The sequence below is a fragment of the Cimex lectularius genome, unplaced genomic scaffold, assembly GCF_000648675.2.
Source record: "Cimex lectularius strain Harlan isolate CLEC.00 unplaced genomic scaffold, Clec_2.1 scaffold41, whole genome shotgun sequence".
Lineage (NCBI taxonomy): Eukaryota > Metazoa > Arthropoda > Insecta > Hemiptera > Cimicidae > Cimex > Cimex lectularius.
Window position 1 is genome coordinate 1264506 of NW_019393011.1, and position 24052 is coordinate 1288557.

The 24052-nt window shown below is 31.7% G+C and overlaps 3 protein-coding genes across 4 annotated transcripts; 1 reads left to right on the forward strand and 2 right to left on the reverse strand.

Annotated features, from left to right (window-relative positions):
- The first annotated feature begins 1085 nt into the window (after positions 1-1085).
- LOC106663848 (centrosome-associated zinc finger protein CP190) lies at positions 1086-12050 on the forward strand. 2 transcript variants are annotated; one of them, XM_014389004.2, is made up of 7 exons: positions 1086-1570; positions 8513-8693; positions 8756-8871; positions 8934-9042; positions 9097-9233; positions 9298-9357; positions 9419-12050. In XM_014389004.2, the coding sequence occupies exons 2-7, from the start codon at positions 8550-8552 to the stop codon at positions 11676-11678; spliced, it is 2826 nt and encodes a 941-aa protein (XP_014244490.1). In that variant the 5' UTR covers positions 1086-1570; positions 8513-8549; the 3' UTR covers positions 11679-12050. The 2 variants fall into 2 exon arrangements, with proteins under 2 accessions (XP_014244490.1, XP_014244488.1); XM_014389002.2 differs by having other exon boundaries at positions 1087-1570; positions 8528-8693.
- A 3964-nt stretch (positions 12051-16014) lies between these two features.
- On the reverse strand, positions 16015-18692 carry LOC106663926 (V-type proton ATPase subunit G). The gene is made up of 4 exons (XM_014389176.2): positions 18425-18692; positions 17747-17847; positions 17583-17681; positions 16015-16485 (listed from the first exon to the last, which is right to left on the reverse strand). The coding sequence occupies exons 1-4, from the start codon at positions 18504-18506 to the stop codon at positions 16414-16416; spliced, it is 354 nt and encodes a 117-aa protein (XP_014244662.1). The 5' UTR covers positions 18507-18692; the 3' UTR covers positions 16015-16413.
- A 3715-nt stretch (positions 18693-22407) lies between these two features.
- On the reverse strand, positions 22408-23153 carry LOC106663806 (cytochrome c oxidase assembly protein COX16 homolog, mitochondrial). Its single transcript, XM_014388897.2, has 3 exons — positions 22962-23153; positions 22774-22888; positions 22408-22709 (listed from the first exon to the last, which is right to left on the reverse strand). Exons 1-3 carry the CDS (start codon positions 23066-23068, stop codon positions 22635-22637), a joined length of 297 nt encoding a protein of 98 aa, XP_014244383.1. The 5' UTR covers positions 23069-23153; the 3' UTR covers positions 22408-22634.
- Between the last annotated feature and the right edge of the window lie 899 nt (positions 23154-24052).

Below are 24052 nucleotides of genomic sequence, written 5' to 3' on the forward strand. Positions count from 1 at the left end.
ACCAGAAGTGACAATGAGATATTGGCAGTTTAGAAAACGAGAGTTAGTTTATATGTATCTGTATGTACATTCAAGTTCCTTGACTTCAAGTTGACTGACTGACAAACATTGGATAGACCAAACCTCTGGATCTAAAGTGCTGAAATTTTGACAGTGCAATCCCATAATAATAAGGATAGGGGGGATAGGTGGCCACAACGGTTTAGGCGTTGACAAAGCACTCATCGCTGTAAGGTAAAGGTCCCAGGTTTCAAAACCCGTAGCCCTGCATTCAAACCTAACATACTTCAAATGAGCTTTAAAAATACAAAAATAAAAACAGCACTCCAAGGGTCGATATGACCTCTGCTGTTACAAACCCTCATTTAAAAAAAATTGGATTTTTTGAAATTCCATCCCTAAGGGCAATTTTTTACCATATATAGACCAAAGTGAACTGAAGAAGAGAAAAGAGACATTATTAGAAAGCCATACTAGCACTATGCATCACATTAGAGAGATACATTAAAAAAAAGGGTCCCACTTGGACAAAGTCACAGGTAAAAAACTAGTGTAACAATAAAAAAACGTGCAGTTTGAAATAACCAACAAAAAAGTGTCCGTTTTATTGTCTTTGAGTAAATTTCAATTTTTACTTATAACACCATCTTGTTTTTAATTTTTTTTTTTTCAATAAACCTATTTTCATTTTTTGGAATATTACTTTTTGAAAAACCATTATTTTTTGGAATTATCCAATTTTTTTTTTTTTTTTTTAAGTGGCACATCTGTATCTTGTTAATACTGAAGCATATTACATATTCTATTGCGTTAATTACTTTATGGCATTAAATAGTTTGGACGGTTTGTGTTAGAGGTCTCGGCCGTCAGAGCGTCAGAAATGGCATCTTCTGGTGGCCCAGAAAAGCAACTATCTCTAGTGATAGCCATCTCTTGAGTTCATGATCGCCGTTCACTCAACGCTTGACATTATAACTTCAAAGGGAATCTAGGGCAGATTTTTTCAAATTTAAGAGCCTTTAAGAAGGGGGAATATTTTAGGTGTTTGAAAAAAAGTATGAATAGGGTAGAAAAAAGAAATTTTGAAGTTTAGTTAATTTTATAAAATTGAATTGAAACTTTAGAAGTAGGATTTAGAGTAAAATATATGCTAGCTAGTGATGAAAAATGTTAGAATTAGTCATTTACCGTAATTTATAAGCTGGTACCAGATCCAAAGACGTGTAGAGGTCTCTCTGCCTCCATCTATCGTAGGCTTCTTGAAACCCCGTGTTCAATAACTTGGATTTTATAACTCAGAGATGGAGCTAGGGAATTTGTTTCAGTGAAATGTTCTAAAGGAAAAAAGTCCGTCAGATTTACGTTGAAGGGTTGTTTTGGATCGGGGGACGGATTTTGTGACAACCCCGCACCTTTGGGTCGGTGAAGCCGCGTCGGGCGAAACTGGTCGAGAACGGGTAATGGCCATCCAAAGCAGAAAGAGAAATGTCGTCGGCTGATGTGGACTTAATTTTAAAAAAGTAACGAGACTCGGGACGAATCGCCCTCGACTTCGCCTCGTCGGCTAAAGGTAAAGTTTCATTTCCCTCTATTGGACGGCCGACTCGGTTTTAAAAGATTCCGACCAATTTGGCTTTTTAACCTCCTCCTGTGTTTCACCAAACCGATACCATAATTTGTTTATACCCAGTAATTTTTTCAACAATCACATTAATTATACAAATGACAATCGGTTTTTATTTCACAAAATATTTTTTTAACTAACTTGTAAATAGTAAAAACCAAATGAGATATACGCATAATACAATTTTTCCCAGTAATTTTTTCTCCAGAGAAACATCACACGACGTGCTTGTTCATAACTTAGCTGGGCACAACTGTATTTCACCAGAGAATTTAAAAACAACTAGATAAATAGTACATAATCAGTATTTATATCCCTTGTCAGAACATTTGTTTGCGAACAAATTCCAGCAGTACTGATTTTAATTTAATGACTTAAATCTTTTCTTTCAGTGAGAGAGTTGTGCCATTAAATTATCACATTTAAAATTCACCTATACCATTTATTACTCAGCCATACTAGTGTGGACTTGCTATGAAAATATAAATCTTATACAACCTCAAGTCGTTTTTGATGAACGTAAAGTTCTTACTTCAATAAATTGCGAGAAAATGTTCTATTTTGAACTTTCACAGGCTTTTTAATGCCATATTATGCAGAATGCAACTTTTCCCTGTCATTTTTTTGCTAGACAAACATCAGACATCATGCCTTTTCATAACTGTACACAATGCATTTCATAAGAGAATTTAAAACCAATTGAATAAACAGTACATAATTAGAATTTATATCCCTTGTCAGAACATTTGTGTGCAAACCGATTCTAGCAGTACTGATTTTAATTTAATGATATAAACCTTTTCTTTCAGTGAGAGTTGTGCCATTAAATTATAAAATATCATATTTAAAATGTCCCTATACCATTTATTACACGACCATACTTGTAAGAATGTGGAGTGTTGTACTATAAAAATATAAATCTTAGAACCTTAAAGCCGTTTTTGATGAACTTAAAGTTCTCAACTTAAATAATTTGCAAGAAAAAATGTTCTATTTTGCCCTTTCATAAACTTTTTAATATAGTAAATATGCAGAATGTAATTTTTCCCTGTCATTTTTTTACATGACATGCTTTGTCATAACTTAACTATATACTGTCTATCGGTTTTTAATTCATAAAATAATGTTTTTTGAACTAACTAGTAAATAGTAAAAACCAAATGAGATATTTGAAGAATGTAATTTTTCCCAGTAATTTTTTCTCCATACAAACATCACACGACGTGCTTGTTCATAAGCAACACACCGTATTTGACAAGAGATTTAAAAACAACTAAATAAATAGTACATAACCAGTATTTATTCCTTTGTCAGAACATTTGTGTGCAAACAAATTCCAGCAGTACTGATTTTAATTTAATGATAAACATTTTCTTTCAGAGAGAGAATTGTGCCGTTAAAATATAAAATATATTTAAAATTTCCCTATACCATTTATTACACTACCATACTAGTAAGAGTGTGGAGTGTTGTACTATAAAAATATACATCTTACAATCTTCAAGCCGTTTTTGATGAACTTGTTCTTAACTTAAATAATTTGCAAGAAAAAATGTTCTATTTTGCCCTTTCATATGCTTTTTAATATAGTATATATGCAGAATGTAATTTTTCCCTGTCATTTTTTTACATGACAAACATCACATGACATGCTTTGTCATAACTTAACTATATACTGTCTATCGATTTTTATTTCATAAAATAGTGTTTTTTGAACTAACTAGTAAACAGGAAAAATCAAATGAGACATTTGCAGAACGTAATTTTTCCCCACACAAACATCACACAACGTGCTAGTTCATAACTTAACTGTACACAACCGTATTTCACAAGAGAATTTAAAAACAACTAAATAAATAGTACATAACCAGTATTTATATCCTTTGTCAGAACATTTGTGTGCTAACAAATTCCAGCAGTACTGTTGCTAATTTAATGATATAAACATTTTCTTTCAGTGAAAGAATTGTGCCGTTAAAATATAAAATATCATATTTAAGATTCCCCTGTACCATTGATTGCTCTGCCATACTAGTAAAAATGTGGAGTGTTGTACTATAAAAATATAAATCTTGTACAATTCAAAATGTTTTTGAGAACATAAAGTTCTTAACTTAAATAAATTGCGATAAAATGTTCTACTTTGCTCTTTCATAAGCTTTTTCCCTGTCATTTATTACATGGCTTGTTTAGTCATAACTTAACTATATAACTGGCAATCGGTTTTTATTTCATAAAATAATTTTTAAAAAACTAAATAGTAAAGAGTAAAAACCAAATAAGATATACAGAACATAATTTTTTTGCCACACAAACATGACACGACGTGCTTGTATACAACTTAACTGTACTCACCTGTATTTCACAAGAGAATTTAAAAACAACTAAATAAATAGTACATAATCAGTATTTATATCCATTGCCAGAACATTTGTTTGCAAACAAATACAAATTTCAGCAGTACTGATTTTAATTTAATGATATAAACATTTTCTTTCAGTGAAAGAATTGTACCGTTAAAATATAAAATGTCATATTTAAGATTCCCCTGTATCATTTATTGCTCTGCCATACTAGTAAGAATGTGGAGTGTTGTACTATAAAAATGTAAATCTTGTACAACCTCAAAGTGTTTTTGATGAACATAAAGTTCTTAACTTAAATAAATTGCGATAAAATGTTCTATTTTGCCCTTTCATAAACTTTTTAATATCACATATATGCAGAATGTAATTTTTTCACCTGACATTTCACATGACATGCTTAGTCATAACATAACTGTATAGCTGCCAATCGGTTTTTACTTCATAAAATAATTTTTCAAAAACTAAATAGTAAAAACCAAATGAGATATATACACAGAACGTAATTTTTCCCAGTAATTTTTTCACCAGAGAAACATGATACGACGTGCTTGTTCGTAACGTATCTGAACACAACTGCATTTCACAAGAGAATGTAAAAACAACTAAATAACGAGAACATAATCAGTATTTATATCCCTTGTCAGAACATTTGTTTGCAAACAAATTTCAGCAGTACTGATTTTAATTTAATGACTTAAACGTTTTTTTCAGTGAGGGAGTTTTGCCATTAAATTATATTTAAAATGCCCCTATACCATTTATTACTCAGCCATACTAGTAAGAATATGGATGTGCTGTAAAAATATAAATCTTGTACAACCTCAAAATGATTTTGATGAACATAAAAGTACTTTAGTTTAATGATATTAACCTTTTCTTTCCGTGAGAAAGTTGTGCTATTAAATTATAAAATATATTTAAAATTCTCCTATACCATTTATTACTCTATCATAAGAATTAAAATGTGGAGGGTTGTACTATAAAAATATGTCTTTTTAACAACCTCAACACTGTTTTTAATGAACTTAAATAAATTGCAAGAAAAATGTTCTACTTTGCCCTTTCATAAACTTTTTAATATCACATATATGCAAATGTAATTTTTCCTGTCATTTTTTCACTTGGGAAACATCACATGACATGCTTAGTCATAATTTAACTATATAACTGTCAATCGGTTTTTGTTTCATAAAATAATTTGTTTTTAAACTAACTAGTAAATAGTAAAAACCAAATGAGATATATGCAGAATACAATTTTTCCCAGTAATTTTTTCTCCAGAGAAACATCACACGACATGCTTGTTCATAACTTAACTGCACACAACTGTATTTCACAAGAGAATTTAAAAACAACTAGACAAATAGTACATAATCAGTATTTATATCATTGTCAGAACATTTGTTTGCAAACAAATTCCGGTAGTACTGTTTTTAATTTAACAATAGTTTAATAATAAATTTTTGATTAACTTAATTCTTAAGTTACATACAATGCAAGAAAAATGTTCTATTTTGCCCTTTGGTTAGCTTTTTAAAATCATAAATTATATTGTAAATTAATCAGCACAGATATCAGATTTTTAATTTATTGGCTTAAACTGTTAAACAGCCATGAAAACAATATACAATACAGTATGCCAAAAAATTATCCATTCACTTGGTTTTTTGCTTTAATTTTATTTGATATCTAATGCCTTTTTTGGACCTTCAACCAGACCAGTGATTCCCAAACTGTGCACCCCAGCTGTGCTACAAGGGTGCCGTGAAAATTTTCTATAAAAAATATTTTTAGTTTTACATTAAAAAAAAAAAAAAAAAAAAAAATAGAAACTCTTTTATACAATCCATTTTCAATATGGATGTTAATGAGACAGCTGCAATTGTGTATTTTATATTATTGCCCTCTCCCCCCTCAAAAAAAAAAAAAAAATGTTTGCTCTTATATTTTTTCTATTAAGTGCGTAATCACTTTACAAAAGGCAAGTTCTTAAATTTCACAAGAAAATCAGGAGTTTTGATTATTTATTACATAAATTGCAGGCAAAATAAAAGGTTTAGATATATCAATGGGGACGCCGGTGGCCGCAACGGTTTAGACGTTGACATGGCGCTCATCACTGTAAGATACAGGTCCTGGCCCTGCATTCGAACCCGGACATACTTATAAATGGGCTTTTTTTTTCAAAAACACCGGCACCCCGAGGGTTGATATAACTTCTGCTGTTCCGAATCCTCGTTAAAAAAAATTAATTAATTAATTTAAAATAATAATAATAAAGATATATCAATGCTTTACTGATTTTGCTGAATTCCAGCAAGGTTTAACACCTCGCAAAATAAAGTACGTACAGAATATAATTTTTCTCAGTATTTTTTCACCAGACAAAATATATTCAAATCATGGAAAGTAGAAAGATTTGTAAATTTAAAAGTAAATAAATATTAAAAAAGAACATTGTTTACAAGTGGGCGGAAAGTTTTTCTTTCCAATGTAAACTACAAATTGTCTGATACATACTATGTCCAAAGTTTCTCTTAGTTTTATTACACAGTCCTGCTCTTTCCTTTTGGTTTATTGTGGAAATATCTTAGATTCCTTCTCATTTATGTGAGAAATGCCTATTTGTAGCATTGATACTCGGTCGTATATCATTTCTAATGTCACATTCTGCATTTATTACGGTCATTCGCAAATATACGCTATAGGCGTCTGCCCTAACCATAGATTGTGGTTCTATGTTAATTATTTTTTAAAGTTTAATATTTCCAGTAATTATTTACATTGTGAACTCTTCATTATTTAATTTCAACCAATTCCTGACCTAGAAAAAGGGTGTTTTCTTATATTTCAACCTCAACAGTTTAACTTATGATTTTTCCTTCTTGAAGGTGGGATAATAGGTCCCAAACAATGATTTGTCCCAAACAACTACTTAACTAACTTTGTCATATTTTTAGTATATCTTAATGTAAGCACATATTCGGTTTTGTGCTATAATAATTGTGCCATTTTTTCTGCTCAAATAATTTGTTAAAATTAAATCTAGTATGTTTGCTTAATTTTCAGTAGTGACTATTCTTCTGTTCTAAAAAAATAAATAAATAATACATAGTAATTGTTTATTTAATACTTATTTCACCCCACATTTCAGTGCATTTTTTAAATCTATTTATTTTATTTTGATTTGTCACATGTACAAAGTTGGGCCTTTCACATCTCAAACACTGGATCAATGTATGGTTATTGGTACTTCTTTCTGTCCACCAGCAATTCCAGCTTTTGTAATTTACAATAAATTACCAACAGGCTTTGAGAATCATATATTGGCAGTCCTAAAACTAATTTTTATAATAAATAATTAAAAATGGGACTGCGCTGGTAGAGTCATTAAAGCATCCAATTCTCCTCAACAATGCAGGCAGTTCTGGGTCCAGAATTCCCAGAATTGCTCTTAGAATTTAATGTGAAAAATCATATTGTAATAGTTAAACTAGACTCTAGTCAGGTTCAAAATATTAAAACGTTTGTTCGGAGTCTGAAAGACTTAAATATGTACCACACTGGCTCTTTTTTAAAATAAACTGTTATAAAATATTAATGACTGACGACCACTGTTTAACCATTGCATTAACTCATCTGAGGAAGGATTAAAATAAATACGAAACGTTGTGGATAAAACCTGGTGTGGATTTGTTTGAGATGACTTATCCCACCTTCAAGAAGGAAAAATCATAAACTAGAAAAAGGGTAAATATCAAACTACCTTTGGGTGTTGTTGACAAGGGATTAGACTATTACAAATGATTTTTCACATTAAATTCTAAGAGCAATTCTGGAATGTAAACGCAAAACTGCCTGCATTGTTGAGGAGAATTGGATGCTTTAATACCAGCGACTCTACCAGCGCAGTCCCATTTTTAATTATTTATTATAAAAATTAGTTTTAGGACTGCCAATATATGATTCTCGAAGCCTGTTGGTAATTTATTGTAAATTACAAAAGCTGGAATTGCTGGTGGACAGGAAGAAGTGATAGGCCATACATTGATCCAGAGTGTTTGAGATGAGATAGGCCCAATTTTGTACATGTGATAAATCAAAATAAAATAGATTTAAAAGATGCACTGAAATGTGGGGCGAAATAAGCATTAAATAAACAATTACTATGTATTATTTATTTTTTTGTGATGCCAATTTAGAGCTTAAGAATAGTCACTACTGAAAAGTATGCAAACATACTAGATTTAATTTTAACAAATTATTTGAGCAGAAAAGATGGCACAATTATTATAGCACAAAACCGAATATGTGCTTACATTAAGATATACTAAAAATATGACAACGTTTAGTTGTTTGGGGCAAATCAATTTAAATTCAATTGTCCAAAATCATACATTTTCATAGCTTCAATAACCACAAATTCATTTTTATTACTTTTATAAGCCTAAGGTTTTAAGTTAATCTAGAATGTACATCAAATTGCCAAAGTGATAAATATTTCTAAATTACATTTATATAGCATTAAACTTTCCAGAGAAGAAGTTAAAAAGTTTGAAATGGCAGCGGATACAAAGCCTAATATAAAACAGCTAAGAGTGGACAATTGGGCCGTATTTTTCCTCCAGCGTGTACAGCTTCTGTTTGCAAAAGGTGACCACTGTGACCTTACATTGAAGTTCCAATCTGGAGAGGAATTAAAGGTGAATTAATAAAACTAATACATTTGATCAGAATTATTTTTAAACGTTTATTATTCTTCAAGGTGCATCGTTTGATTTTAAACACAAGTACGACTTATTTTGAAACACTTGAAAGTGAAGGGAACCTTATTGAATTACCTGACACTCTTCCTTACAGCGCGGTTCATCCAATAATCAAGTATGTTAAAATTGCGTTTAATTAATAAAATAACTGTTTAATACATTTTGATATTATTACAGTTTTTTATACTCTGGAAGGCTAGAGTTTAAGCCGGAATTATTCAACCAGTTGCTTTCTGTTGCGAAAATTTTGAACATAACTATTCTTTGCCAACTACTTGTTACACAGGTAATAAAGTTGATATAAAAAATGTAAAATGATAAAGCATAAATATTTTTGCAGAAGAATGATAATGGTGTCAACTCGACAACAGTTGGCGTGACAAAGACAGATGTAATAAAGAGGGTTCCATTGAAAATACCTTCAACTTCAAAAATTAATAAAAGCTCTCCAACCGGAAAAGCCCTTGAGGGAAAGAAGTAATTTTTCTTTTAGGTTTTTGCTATTTATAGTTAATACAATAATAAATTGTAATTTTTAAAGATTACCAATTTGGAGGCCAAGGACGACTTTGCCACTTCTTAGACAGTTCAAGAGAAAACAGTAATTTTCAAATATATGATCAATAACATTTTTTTTTTTTAATTTATGCCTGTTGTTTTAGACTAGAAGAAGATGATGATCCTAAGCCGACAAGATTCAATTGGCCAGTTGATGAAGCTACTAACAATATGATGATTCAATCTCCTTCATTTGCATCTCTTTCATATGAAACGAGTCCTGTAATTCCCTCCCCTGTACATACAACTTCATCTTCTCCACCCCAACAGCAACTTTATAAACGGCGGATAATAACGTCCACTCCTGCGACACTTCCAAATAAATTTTTTAAACCTAACAAGTCGGATGAGAATAAAGAGTCAAATGAAAATAAAGAAGAGGAAAGACCTCCAGAAGTTAGCGATGACGACGATGATGATGGCCATTTTGAAACTCTTCATACATACGGAGATAGTGATGATGACCTTCCTCAGGAACCGATGACGAATCAGTTGAAACCGATACTGAAGCCCCCATCAGAAGCTCCAACACCGACACCTAATAAAAAGGTGAGGTTTTCATTTGTTCCCGAAGAAAAAGATAAAGAAAATGAGTTAGAGCCTGAGAAGCCAGTTGAAACTGTAGCTCAAAAACCGGCTGCGTCTGTACAGCCGCTTGTTGTTGAAAAGGTAGAAAAGATAGAACCTGTTTCAAATCATGCAAAAATAATTGCCGAAGTATTGAAAAAATATCCAGAGTTGGTTAAAAACAATAAAAATATAAAATTGAAAATTACAGCTCCAGGTTTTGCGCAGAAGACAAATACAATTTCTATGACGACCAAAAAGGCCTCGCATGGGAAATCCTCATATGTTGTTATAAAGTCATCAGTGAAGCCTAAAGAAACTTCTTCAGTGACCAAAGTTATAGAATGTAAAATTGAAGAATCGAACAATTCTAAACCCGTTGTGAACTCTGGAGGCTCTTGGACATGTTCATTCTGTAGTACAGAAGAAAATAGCAAGTTCGACTCGTATTTTGAATACAGAAAACATTTAGAGAATATTCATAATGAAAGAGTCGATGCGCGTGTTTGCGAATATTGTGGATATAAAGCATCAAAACGTAATTTGCACTTATTTCACTTGTATTCGAAACACGGAGTCCCTCCACCGAAGAACATCAAATTTCCTAAATGTGATCAATGTTGCTACATTGCCTTGAATGAGGGCCTTTTAATCAAACATTTAAATTCACACCAAGCCGCCAAAGATTTGACATGCCCTGTTTGCAACCTAATGTTCAAAACTGCTAGCAGCTTACAAGCACATAGCGTCACTTGCAAAGCTGAAAACGACATAAGGGACAATTCATGTCCTCATTGTAAAAAGAAGTTCAAGACAAATAACAATCTCAACATTCACATTAAAATATGCACAGAAAAAAGCAATAACCAAGGTAGTAATATATTTGATGAAGTCGAAGCGGAGGATAGGAGTATGGATGTTATTGATGTGCCCATCATTGAAACTGTCAAAGTAAACGATCAAGATCATTCATTGGTGGAATTACCTTCAGGATTAATTTTAACAGATCAACCAAATGTAGCTTTATTTCCTTCATCTGAATCTGAAGCGCTTAATAATGTCGCATCAGGAATCGCAACATCGATAGGACTTACTGTAGCTCTTCCTCAAGACCCCCAACAGGCCGTCATTTTATTAGATGGCAACTCTGATTTCTTTATAGAAGGCCATAATTCTGTCGTAGTCGCAAATGAAAGTGGAGATTACATTGTGCCAGAAATGTTAGATAACAATATGGCGCAGATGTATTCCACTCCTTATTCAGTAGGCCCTGAAACTGAAACGGTGATTCCGTGTTCTATTGAATCCACACAGAGTAATGAAGAGATGCAAAATCCTGAACCGGAATCGTCTAACAACGTTGGCAACAAGGAAGACACGTTAGAAGAAAAGGCGGAAAGTTGTCAGAATATCAGTCAAAGAATCAGCCTGGAAACTCCTGTTATTTTTGATAATGAACTAGAAAATGATATAATTGATGGTGATTTAAATGTAGAAAATACGGTTGAAAACAAAGGCTCGCCGATGATAATGGATGAATTACCTGAGGTCAGTAACGTACAAATAGAAAATGAGAAAAACGACCTTCCCAGCCAAATACCAGTTGAAAATCCCCATCCTGTATTGGAAGACGTGGCACAAAATCCAGAAAATTCTAAAGAAAATGAAATAGTGAAAGCCAACACACTTGTAAAAGACTGGGGTTTCGATAATGATGAAGAAAACGAAGAAATTAGTCAAGAGTGTGAAAACACTGATCCGGATGATAAACCTTGTAGAATCAATGAAGATCTCTAATAAAAGCAAGTATATATTTTATTATATGTATCGAGCAGATGCCTTTTAACCGCAGTTATTAAAAAAGTTAATATTTTTAATATTATATTATAAACTATAATAATAATTAGTTTTAAATTCTTAAGATTGAAACAGCATGTACATAAAATTAAAGTTAAGTTACCAAAGCTTGATAACAACAAATGGAATTTATTTTAATGTGGTTGTCTGTTGAATTTTTAATGTAAAAATAATATTTACCTAGAGAAATAAATCACAACAAAAAGCTCCTATAGAACATTTTGCCCGTTTTATGTAATTCATAAAATTGTACATAATATATACTGGTATTTATTTATTTGTTTGTATATAAATTGATTTTGTAAATAAATTATTGAGCCAATTTGTTTTATTATTTATTTTAAATTTTTTTAAATTGTGCATTGATTTAGACATATTTTAATTTGTAAAAAGTACATTTCAAAATTTAAAGCACGATAGTGACCAAATTTAAATTATGATTGCGTGTATATTTGTTTTGTAAATTGTATTATTTATATGTATAATTGTAGGGTTTATAGTTTAAAATAAATTTTACTTTTAAAAAAAATGTATACTATTGTTTTCAGTTAATAAGCGATTATTTGATAAATGTCAAATTTATTTGCAATGATTTGATTGGGTTTAATATGTTCAACGCGGGATTTCATTTGACTTGTTTTTCAAGTGAATATTTTTTGAAGGATTTAAAGAACTGAGAGCGTCATCCAAATGGTGAAACAACTCACTCCCGATGCCGCTGTAACGTCATCTGCAGTGAACTTGTTAATTGAGAAAATTAAAGTAAATTCTACTTGTTTTTCAGTAACAGAGGAAAAAACAGCTAATTAAATAGAAAAGGTTTTCTGGCAAAATCAAAACTAGCATGCATTTAGTTTATATTTGCCAAGTGTGTTCATACATGCACCTTGGAAGTCAAAGTCTGGGTTTTAATTGAAAATTGTTTCAATTGTGACAAAATGTGTATTTTATACTAGACCGCTGTATCACAGATGCATTAATAAACTAATAATAATAGGTACCTATATATAATAGGTAAACCTAATAATAGGTTTTGAACATTTAATAAATAAATTTGAAAAATATAAAAGATATGTTAATCAATATTATTTTTGTGTGTGCAGTATCACGGATTGGCATAAAAAAATAAACTGAATGCACTAAAAATTAGTTTTTATTGATTTAAGTTTATTATAATTTTACACCTAACACTTAATTATGTCTTCTTAACTCATGGACAACCTAGTGGTCACGCCGTTGGTTCCATGTGAGATTTCCTCTCACAGCTCTTTTCTAATTAATGTTGCAATTTTTTTATTGCAACAAAAAGTCCGTCTTTAAGTTTATGCTGAACTCTTATCAATTATTATTTTTTAAATTTTTACATTGGATTTAGCTCAGTTTTTTTTATCTTAGTGGTTAAATATTAATTTAACGGGCATCGAGCCACAACTATTAAGGCGTTGGCACGGCACTCATCACTGAGGATCCCGGGTTGGACTCCAGCAGCCCTACGAATGGGGATTTGGTAAAAAAAAAACATGGACAGCCTGAGGGCTGATATGAACTCTGCTGTTGCAAACCCACGTAAAAAAAAAATTTTTTTCCTCGAACGTCCAAGAAAGAGATACGTTTTGCCATCTTCAGTGAGTACAGACACCAACCCATCACTAAAGCTATGGAACTACAGTCATCTGACAAAAAACTTGAAGAGCATAAATGACCAAACTTTTGGCTCTCTATAGCCTATACTCCAAAAAATCCCATACTGATATGTAAAATTCTTTTCAATTACAATTAATTAAGGTTTTTAGTTGAGATAAAAAATCAATGGGATGAGCGGGATTCGAACCCACGATCTTCGGCTAGATACGCCACTGCTCTACCACTTGAGCTACCGTGACTTCGATCCACTCGGACACCAACTTCCCATCTCAACCCCACCTTTTTTCCCTCCTTTCTTTTCAATATGAAAATTTAAAAACACTCCTTGCAAAAGACTGATGTAAGTATCAACTTGCCTGTTTTATGATTATTTAATTTGTATTAATTATTTATGCTTTCCTCCTTAGCATTCAGAAATAAACTTTGTTACTTACGTGTAGAAAGTGTGGTGTTTAGTGACTGTTAATTAATGATTGTTTGGAGATCGTGGCAGACCGCATCTCACGATCTCCAAATAATCATTTGTTACTTACATTGGATTTAAGACATTACCAGTTTATTTACGTAGTGACTGTTTGTGCTTGTGATGAAACAGAGGGAGATTTTGACCAGCCATCACCTTCTTTAAGATACAAACAAATTTACTAATAGATGCTTATGCATAAAAGTAGCTTAAAAAAACCAAGCATTTTTGATGATCCTTAGGAGCTGAGAAAATTTTTTTATTAAAGTTTTAGAATGTTATTTCATTTTTGTTTTCCGTGCATTACATTATTATATTACAGTTAGTTTTATTTTAATTTAGGAAGAAAATAATACCTTTGTAGGAATATATTAAATGAGCATAAATATATAAAAAGTTACAAAAATCAAGATACTTTCAGTGAAGTAGATCAAATAACATTTTTAAACAAAAAAACAGCAATTTGGATTAATTTTAGGATGGATTAAGTTGAACAGAACTAAACGCTTAAACATTTATAAATTGTATGTCATAATAATTAATTAACCTTAAATATGAATTTTCAACATAATAAGAATATAAAGTTTTTTGGTTGGATTCATCAGGAGCAATTTTTTTCTCCCTGATGTCAAATGTTTCACTTCAAAATTTGTAACACCTATGGATTTTGTCTACAATATCTAAATTTTTTGTCATTATAATGGGGAAAAATAAGGTTAAAAATAAACCAAAATTTCTCAAGCCTTTTATTTATCCGACCCTTATCTACTTACAAAAGCCAAGTCTATACCATAAACCCCGGTAAATTTTCCAGTGGATCAGTGCAATTGTTTTAAATTTATCACAATTGTTGGGATTTAAAAAATTACTAAAGCAAAAATTTTGATTTAAAAAAAATTATGTTTTGATTTAACCAATTCTTCAGGGCTTTTTAGGATGCAAAAAGTGAATATCAACTTTGTTAAAAAAGGATATCAACTTTGTTTCTGGCTAAAAATAATTAAACCTACTTCGCTACATCACTTGGTTACTACATCAAAATTGTATCTATTTGCAATATATAATTTGTGACCCAATGATTTTTCTGTGGTTCCTAGAGTTCATTAAAATGCTCATTCATGTCTTAATATTTTTTGACATAATATCACCAAAATAAATTCCATTAAAATCGTGATCCCACCTCCGTAGCATTTTTGGTTAACTTGAAATATCAGCATAATGGTACAAAAGGCTCTTTCACTCATAAAAGTTTATTTACTGACATTAAAACACTTATTTTAATCTAAAAAATCTCTTATTAAATATTAGGTATTGTTGACCGTATATCGGTTATTCTTTTTCAAACAAGGAAGTTAGTTGATTCAACTAGTTGAACGGATAGGTGTCAAGGAATGTAGCCCTGTGGCAAAAGACTGAAAACCACCTGAACCCCGTATGCAGTTAATTTGACCACCCAGGTGCATTGACCAGTACCACTCACGTTTGCATCCCCTCTGGTTTACTCAATCTTGAACAGCAGACACAACTCAACATTCTTCCTTCACACCAGTCACCTAGTTGTCAAGTTCACCATAGAAAGCGCAGCAATTGCATGTTTTAATATGGAAGTTTGTTGAAGAAATTTGCTAGTTTCATGACATGGCTTTGTTTGAGTAGAGCGACAAAAAGCTTGGAGGGAAGTAGTTGTAAGAAAGCGCCTGTTTCCCAGTTTTGTAACAATGGATGAACCCACACTTCTTCCACCTTTTTTACTTCCTTTTCACAATGAATTGCTGCTACTTACTTGGTTTCTAACATCGCACTGACCTCACATTGAGAAGTTGATTCCACAAGTTGCATGGTGTGAAACCAGCAAATAAAAACCTTCACAAGGCAACTAGTCGAGAGTCAACCTGGCAACGTAGTTTAATCAACCAAACCGCCTCATCTGAAAGAGGCCTTAAGGTTAATTTTTTTCTAAAATGGTCAGAGTATGTAGTTGATTGTTTCAATGTAATTGGAGGGAAGGGTATCGTGAAAAAAAGGGGCAGGTGTGACGGTGGAAATTATCCAACATTACCGTCGGAGATCATCCTTCACCGCTCAGCTACCACAGTTCCCTAAGCTTAAATTAAATTGGTTTCTTTAAGTGAAATGTATGGATAGTAAAATAAAACAGCATATAAAATATTACAGCTTAGATTTTATAGATAACAATTTCAATAATATTCTGACTGACAATGATAATTTTTACAATATGATACAGTTTTTTTTATTAATTGCCGATGCATCTTGGAATGCCAGTTCAACCCCCGAGATTAATCATGAATACTGATATAACTGCTTAAACAATATCAACAAAAAAATATCTGTTTATATTTAAAATCTAAACTCTAATTATTTTTAATTTGGAATGTATTCATTTTTACAATAGACTAATAATATAGAACTTCTAAGATTAGATCTAGCTATCTAATCGTAAACAAAGATATTTCTTAACAACATCGATTGTGAAGACCCAAACCACAGTTTTTCAATTTGAAAAATGAAAGCTTGTTATTCAAATGAAAATCTCAAATATGTACAGTTTCAAGTTGGGCGGTAGTTCTTGTGCATTTCGGGCTTGATGTCATAGACAAGTTCCAAAATTCTTTGAATCACCTGTAACAAGACAAAAATAATTGTTTTATTTTTTTACATAAAGTCTCAAGAATTGTTTACAATAGATAATTCGTTATTAGAGAATTTAGGTAGATGGTACTAGGAAGTGGGGTTCTATGTTCCCCAAGCACTGCAGTCTTCTGGCTTATTGTACTTTCTTAGTTCCTTAGTTCAGTCAGTCGACTTGATCCATCTCGTAAGAAGTACTAGGTCAAAGTCTTCATTACTACAACTCGTGCCCCTGGGTTTTCTTTGTATCCCAGGTTGTCTCCATTGAGAGGCTTCGCATTCAGAGATGAATTGGTTGGCTGTTTCTTTCTTCTCATTACTTAACCTTCAAATGAGGGTCATCATTGAATACACTCATGTGTAGATGTTTTCTCAGATGACAGTGACCGGTAAATAGTCCTACCACTCTCATATTTTAGCCCTCTCTAACTGTAGCAGTGAGTTTGCCAGTATTGTTTTAGCATAAGCTTTCTGTGTCTAGCATCTCTAGAATTTATCAACCTTGATTTGTTTTTAATTCATTCTATGATGGATAATTTGTTTGTTTTTGTTACCCCAATAGTTCAGGGGCTATATACGATCTTGGAGATCCTACTCTAACCAGTGTCTGCTTTTCATTCCCCAAAATTCCCTTGTATCCTTGTGACCCAAAATAACAGGTTGTTGTTTCCCCAGATTTTTGAGGTTTTGGGTTCATTCACTGACTATGATGTTTTTTACAATGTTAATGTTTTAACAGCCACTTGGCTATCTGATCTTAAGAGGGTTTTTTGCCAGTGGAATCTCTTTTAAAAAAAATTTTTAAGCATGAGTGTTGATAGCATGTATTTCTTCTTGAAAGACCAACGTGTAATTCCCTAATGAGTTCGCTAATATTTTGGGCTTGTACAAAATCTCCTGATCTGTTTTGATTAATTTTTTTTGGATCCATTTGTATATCATATCATTGTATATCATCTCCTCGTGAATTCTTTTCTACTTTGTAGTCCATCGAGGCTTTATAAGACGTTGCAAAGAGTAAAGGCTAAACTGATTAATTAATTTATAACATTTGAACATTTATAAATCAATTATTTTTAAACACTCACCGCCTCTTTATTCGCATTGACAGCTCTGGTCATTTCCTCAATTTTTTGCTTCGTGTCTGCGTCAATTCTTGCGGCGACATCTTCACGAGAGCCCATATGCTGAAAAGTGAAAGTTTTTTTTCATGATAATGACACTATTTGGCTAGGGCCAGTGATTTAAATACTTTGGCTTCGAACTCCTTGAACTGTTTCTCCCTGTCTAACATGTATTTCTCAATTTCCTCTTGGGCTTCTTCTTTGGCCTGTTTCAACCTCTTGGCCTTCCCTGCAAAAGAAAAAAGCTTTGATTAAAAAAATACTTTTTTGACAATTGATTAAAAGATTCATTTAAAAAAAATGGAGGAATGATTAGGTGAAAATGAGAAGAAAAAAAAATTGAATAAAGTCAAGGTGAAAGGTGGAGCTTTTTTTTTTAAGTCAACCTTTTTACTTTTTAACTTTACTTTGCAATTGCATTTTTTATGACATCTTCATAACAGTTGTAAGGAGTGAGGAATACGTAAAATAATATAATTTGTTCTTAAATTTTCAAACCACTTTCAGTCAAAATTGAAGACCTTGGGGCCATTTTTTGTTTTATTTATATATTTTTGATTTATTTAAAAAGGAAATAACAATGAAACATCATACTAAAAAATTAAATTTCATGTAAAAAGTCTATAAAGTTACTTTAAAGGGCAAAATGTCACTTGAGTAAAAAAAGTGCCACGCCCACTTTTTAGTTATTCCACATATTCGCTAGTTTTTCTTGTATTAAAACAATAATTTCTGTTTAAACTACTACATCATAAGAATGAAAATGTTAATAAAATTATAATTTACATGTATGGATTTTTTTTTACTTTTTTTAGCATCAGCTACTTTTTCCGCCGCCCTCTTTTCAGCAGCGAGAAGCTGTTGGATTCCCTGGGTCTGGCTCGCCATGTTACGACCGTCCTGTCTTTTGGAGAACTTTAGACGACTTTCGAACTTCTGGTGTGATTCTGATGATCAGGGCCGCTGCTGAAAGCTGGAAATTTAACAGAAGATCCGGAACCGACCACAGGCTGTCTGTGATCTGAAATGTAAAATCATATGATCGAGTAGATCGACTCAAGGACTGCAATGTCGAAACCCCCCCCCCTCCGACCAATGATCTGAACGTCATGTCTTTTCTAAAACATCATGAAAGTATGGTGACGCATGTATTCAAACAGGATAACTACTTCTTGTTGATCGTCTTTTATACATTAGAAAAATTAAGCAATTTTTACCAATTAGCATTACAACATAAAGTTCACCAAATTAAAATGTACAGTTTTCCACATCAAGTTCAAGATTTATCTAAATCCATTATATTTAGTGGTCTATGTAAGGTTTTGGTTCAAATGAAAAAGTTAGCATCACGAGCGGGATTCGATTCACGACATTCGGCTCCAGTGTTGGGCAAAAATTAGTCATGTCTAATGATTAATGATTGATCACTCAGACCGTTAGTCATGATTGGTAGTAAGTGACTAATTTAGTCATTAGTCGCCATATGTGATTGATGACTAAATTAGTCGTGACTAGTAATTAAATATGAGGCATGACTAATTTAGTCACAATATAGTCATGACTAAATTTCGATAAATAATGTTCAAATGGGAGCTCAAAAAATGAAAAAATTTTCTAACAGAAATTTATTTCATCAAAACAAAAATCCTTCAACATCTTATTTAACAAAAATCAATCTTCCAATTATAAGTAAAACTCCGTCGTTATGAAAAGCCAAAAAATAATGATAATGATAATAATAATAATAAAATAAAATTAAAAAATCCTATAACAAGCTACGCTTTGAAAAGTAAATATGTTTGCATAACCAATCAATGGAAAAAATATTTCTTTGAATTAAAATTTATTCCACTTAAAAGGGGAGATTTCTACATTAGTTGGAAAATACACCATCTAGGGGTCTTGATTGTAATAAAATAGACATGTAGAATAGTTATGTAACTTTGGTTTTCGTTTATGATAATTTTTGAAGGTTGGCCTTGAGCACGACTCCATCACAAAATTTTTATCCGGAGTCGGTTGGATTTTGGTAAGTTGGTCATTGTAGCCAGAGTTGGGCAAAATCAAACTAATTCAATCATGATAAAGAATTTTGATTGAAGTTTAATCATGATTGAATTAGTCATGAGTAAATTAATCATTATATGATTTAGTCATACCTCATGATTGAATTAATTATGATTAAATCATATAATGATTAATTTACTCATGACTAATTCAATCATGATTAAACTTCAATCGAAATTCTTAATCGTGATTGAATTAGTTAGATTTTGCCCAACTCTGTTCGGCTCAATGTGCCGCTCTAACCACTTGAGCTATCATTATTTCGACTTTCATTTCAACCAAAACCTTACATAAAAATGTTCATTAATTTATCTAAATGTTTAGTTCACTCATTTCAAGAAATTTTCAACTGAAAACATTCAAAAGTTTATTAATTAATAAATTTTAACGTTATACACATAAATTTTCAATGCTTCTATAAATATGTATAACTGCTATTTAATTTTGATTTGATTTTGCAAAACCAGAAAAAAAAAATAGAAATTTTTATGTGTGGTGTTTAGTGACCGTTAATTAATGATTATTTGGAGATTGTGAGATGCGGTCGTGTGGCGTAGGTTTAAAAAAAACATTTTCTTTATCGTGCCAACATTTTGATCTTTATTGAAGTCATCTTCAGCACCTGGGATTCATGAACATTGTTCAAATTATACAAATACATATTGGATGTGAAAAAATGAATTCATATCATTGTACAAATTCATTTTTTTGTATAAATTTATAAACATAGTTTAAATTTTACAAATGCATGCAGGATAGGGAAAAGTGAATTTATACAATGCTAGAAATTTTAGGCTCAATTAAAGTATTTGTACACAGAAAACTAACACTTTGATTAAGTCCAAAATTTCTAGCATTGTATAAATTCACTTTTTCCACATCCTGCATGTATTTGTAAAATTTAAACAATGTTTACAAATCCCAGGCCCTTAAGATGATCTCACTAAAGATTGAAACGTTGGCACAATAAAGAAAATGTTTTCCTAAACCTACGTCACACCAGACCGCATCTCACAATCTCCAAATAATCAGAAATTTTTATTTACAAATATAACATTAAATACAGTGGTTCAGTGGAGTTTCTGTCTAGTGACAACTCGAGGTGTTTAAGTTATAAATAAATTATTATTAATTACATGACATTATTTTTCTATTAGGGATAAGGAAAGGGATAAAAGAGGTGGCCACAAGGTCTTCTGCACCTCAACCTGAGTAGATCTATTGTGCTCTTATATTAATATAAATTATTTTTATAACTCACTGGCCAGCTTCAGGTTGTTAGTCAACCTCCATAGCTTTGCCTTTGGCTCCTTAGTGTATGATCTTACTTGCGGCTTTTCCTCTCCATATTGCAAGAATCTGCACCCACAAAGACCTTCACAAAAAACAAAATTTGTTCTGCGATCTTCATCTCTTCCTGGCAGTATCTGCAGAATGTTTCTTCTGTCTGTACTCCTATCCAGTGAATCTGCCTTCTTAGGTGGCAGTGCCTCGTCAGGAGTCCAACCAGAATCCTGGTTCGGTTGCGGTTGTGTTCCAGTTTTGCAGATGGCCTTTCTCTGAATCTCTTTGTGCCTCATGTCTGGGGTATTATTCCACCAAACTTTCGACACATTAAGGACCCATTTTAAGATGTATCAATTTTTGTTGGAACATGCCAAAGTAGGGTTAAAGATCTAGAGCTTCATTTTTGGCCATGTCAACCTTTTCATTGCTTCTATGCCTCAAATGCCCACAGACTCATGACAGGGTCAGGTCATTGCTGTCGCTGACTTCTACCAGGGTCTCCATGCAGTTTCAAACATTCTTTACCTTCATCTCGCATGAGGCTAGACTCTTTCTTGACTCCCATCACAGTGAGTGCTGTCCGACTCACAAAAGATGACTATCTGCCAGGAATGTATTCTTTAGCTTTTTTATTTCCCTGATGCAGTGTTCAATCTCTTTTATTTAGACTGGAATCTGTAGCCTTTTTATGTAAATTTAGAGTCAGTTCGGTCTTTGAACTCAACTAGAATAAATAAGCACATAGAGCTTTGAGTACCCACTTACAATATTATACACACCAACTGCAATTAAGGAGTTTGAAAGACAAGACATGTATTAATAATTCTAAGTTGATGTCACATAAATATAAATACAATTGTTCTGGTGGAAATTCAATGCTAAGAGAGTTGTATTGTTCATTAATTTATTTATAATCAAATTTGTAGCTTGATCGTCTTGTCTGTTACATATATGAATTTTACCATCTGTCTGTATGAATGATGGCAAATATTAGCATTGGCAAGTTGGCAGAACAGAATAATCAAAGAATTTTTTTTGTGGTTGTAAGATTTTTCACTCAGCAAACCTCACATTTCACATATCTACTGAATTATTGCAAACAGGCAGAACAAAATTTCACCTAGACAAATCCCAGTGTGCATATAACTGCAAAACTTTAATAAATTAAAATCAGTCAGCACGAATTGAATTTTTAAATATAAATTTGAACCCTTTTCTAAATTTAATACTTCTAGTGATCCATAAATTGTCTATGTTCAACTAAGAATAGTTTTTAAATTTTTTTAAAGTTATTTTCTTACTTTAAATATTGTTTAATATTCAAGTAATTTTTTTCCTTTGTTTTCTCAGTTCTGCTTTTTATATTTTCATATTTTTATATATTGTATATTTCTATATTTTAGCATTTTTGTAAGTAGAATTAATTTTGTAAAAAATATATTATTATAATTATAATTAATCATCTAAACATATAACTTTATATGTTTAATAAATATTGTAACATATTTGACAAATTAGCAAAACAATGGAGGAACGTTCAGTTTCAAATATTTTACAAATCTTCATACTTCTTTTCTAGCAGTTCTCTGACTACAGAATCTGTTTCTACTCTTATTTCTTTTAAATGTTACAGTATACAATGAAATATACAGATAAATAATATTATTTCTTCTCCGTCAATGTGTCTGGCTCCCATGGCCTCGGGCCTCTTATGTTTTCCCATTCTTGATTCGCCAACTGCAATGTTTTATGAAATTAAAAAAAAAAATCCAAGAAAATTTAATAAAAAATACTATCTCACCCCTTTTATCTTCTCATACTCCGATTCTAAAGTAACTTCTCCAGGCTTTTTCATGTCAATACCGTACTCTTTTAATGTATCAGGGTCAAGCAGTTTATTTTTCCCATATGCATATCTGAATAAAAAAGAAAAATTACTTTTAAAATTAAGTAAAAATCGTAATTAAAATACAACGGGTAGGCGAATACCGAATCTGAGTGAATTCCTTCAATCCGAAAGATCCTCCGACGATGAAAATTACAAAGGGGATCCCAAACTTGACAAACCTGCTGTTCAACGCAGACAATTGAGCCATTTAATTGTAAAATTTTTATTTCATCTTTGAAAACGACAAAAACGTGATAATTTTACCATGTGGGACTAAGGGTGATTTTATGATAACAATGATCAGTGATAACCGTCTCAGTTCTCATCCTTATGACGATCACAGAGAACATGATTAGACTTAAGAGTCCGTGTCTCTATGAAGTATGACTCTCACTTAAAAGTCTAAACTTCATCATATAAAAAACAGAAACAATGTGTTAATTAAAAATTTTACGAGTTAATTTCAATATATATCTTTCATTATTATAAGTGAACTTCATTTTCAGTAAATGTAATATTGTTTTTGCAACGTTCATAGAGTAAAACTGACGAAAATGTAAACTAAATTTCTCTCTAAGAATTGGATCTGGAACCATAAAAAAATTATTATTCAATGTTAACTTGTCTACAGAAATATTCTGCTATAAATTCAAGCATTTCTTCATTTAATAAGAATGTTTCTTTTTTCCATTAACAACACAGCCAAGTTTCTCAATCGAACTTGAATGATGTTGCTCTTGAATAGCTTCTTTTTAAGATGATGTGAATGGAAATGCTCTGCTTGTTCATAGGCTAAGATAAATTCAACCTGTAATAATAAAACATTTGCCAAGTTTCACGACTAGCTGAACTGGCCTGAAATACAAAACACATACGCTCATACATGTAATCATCTGTATAAAATTTCTTATTTTTCTTTTTGTTTTTAACCAAATTGCACGCAAAACATATCTTTTTCGTCCTATTAGTATTCTCCTTGAAGTATACAAAATTTTAGTCATAAAAATCGCCTAAGCAAGTGATAGAATTTTTAAATTTTCACAATGTACAGTTCTTTTCAAGACCTCTGTTCCAATGTTGATAAAACATTGACTGTTTTAGTATTGCTGGACTTTTTGAATGCTTTTGGATCAATCTCTTAATAGCCAAGCATGACATTCGTCCATGAATATAATGATTATTCGGAAATCGT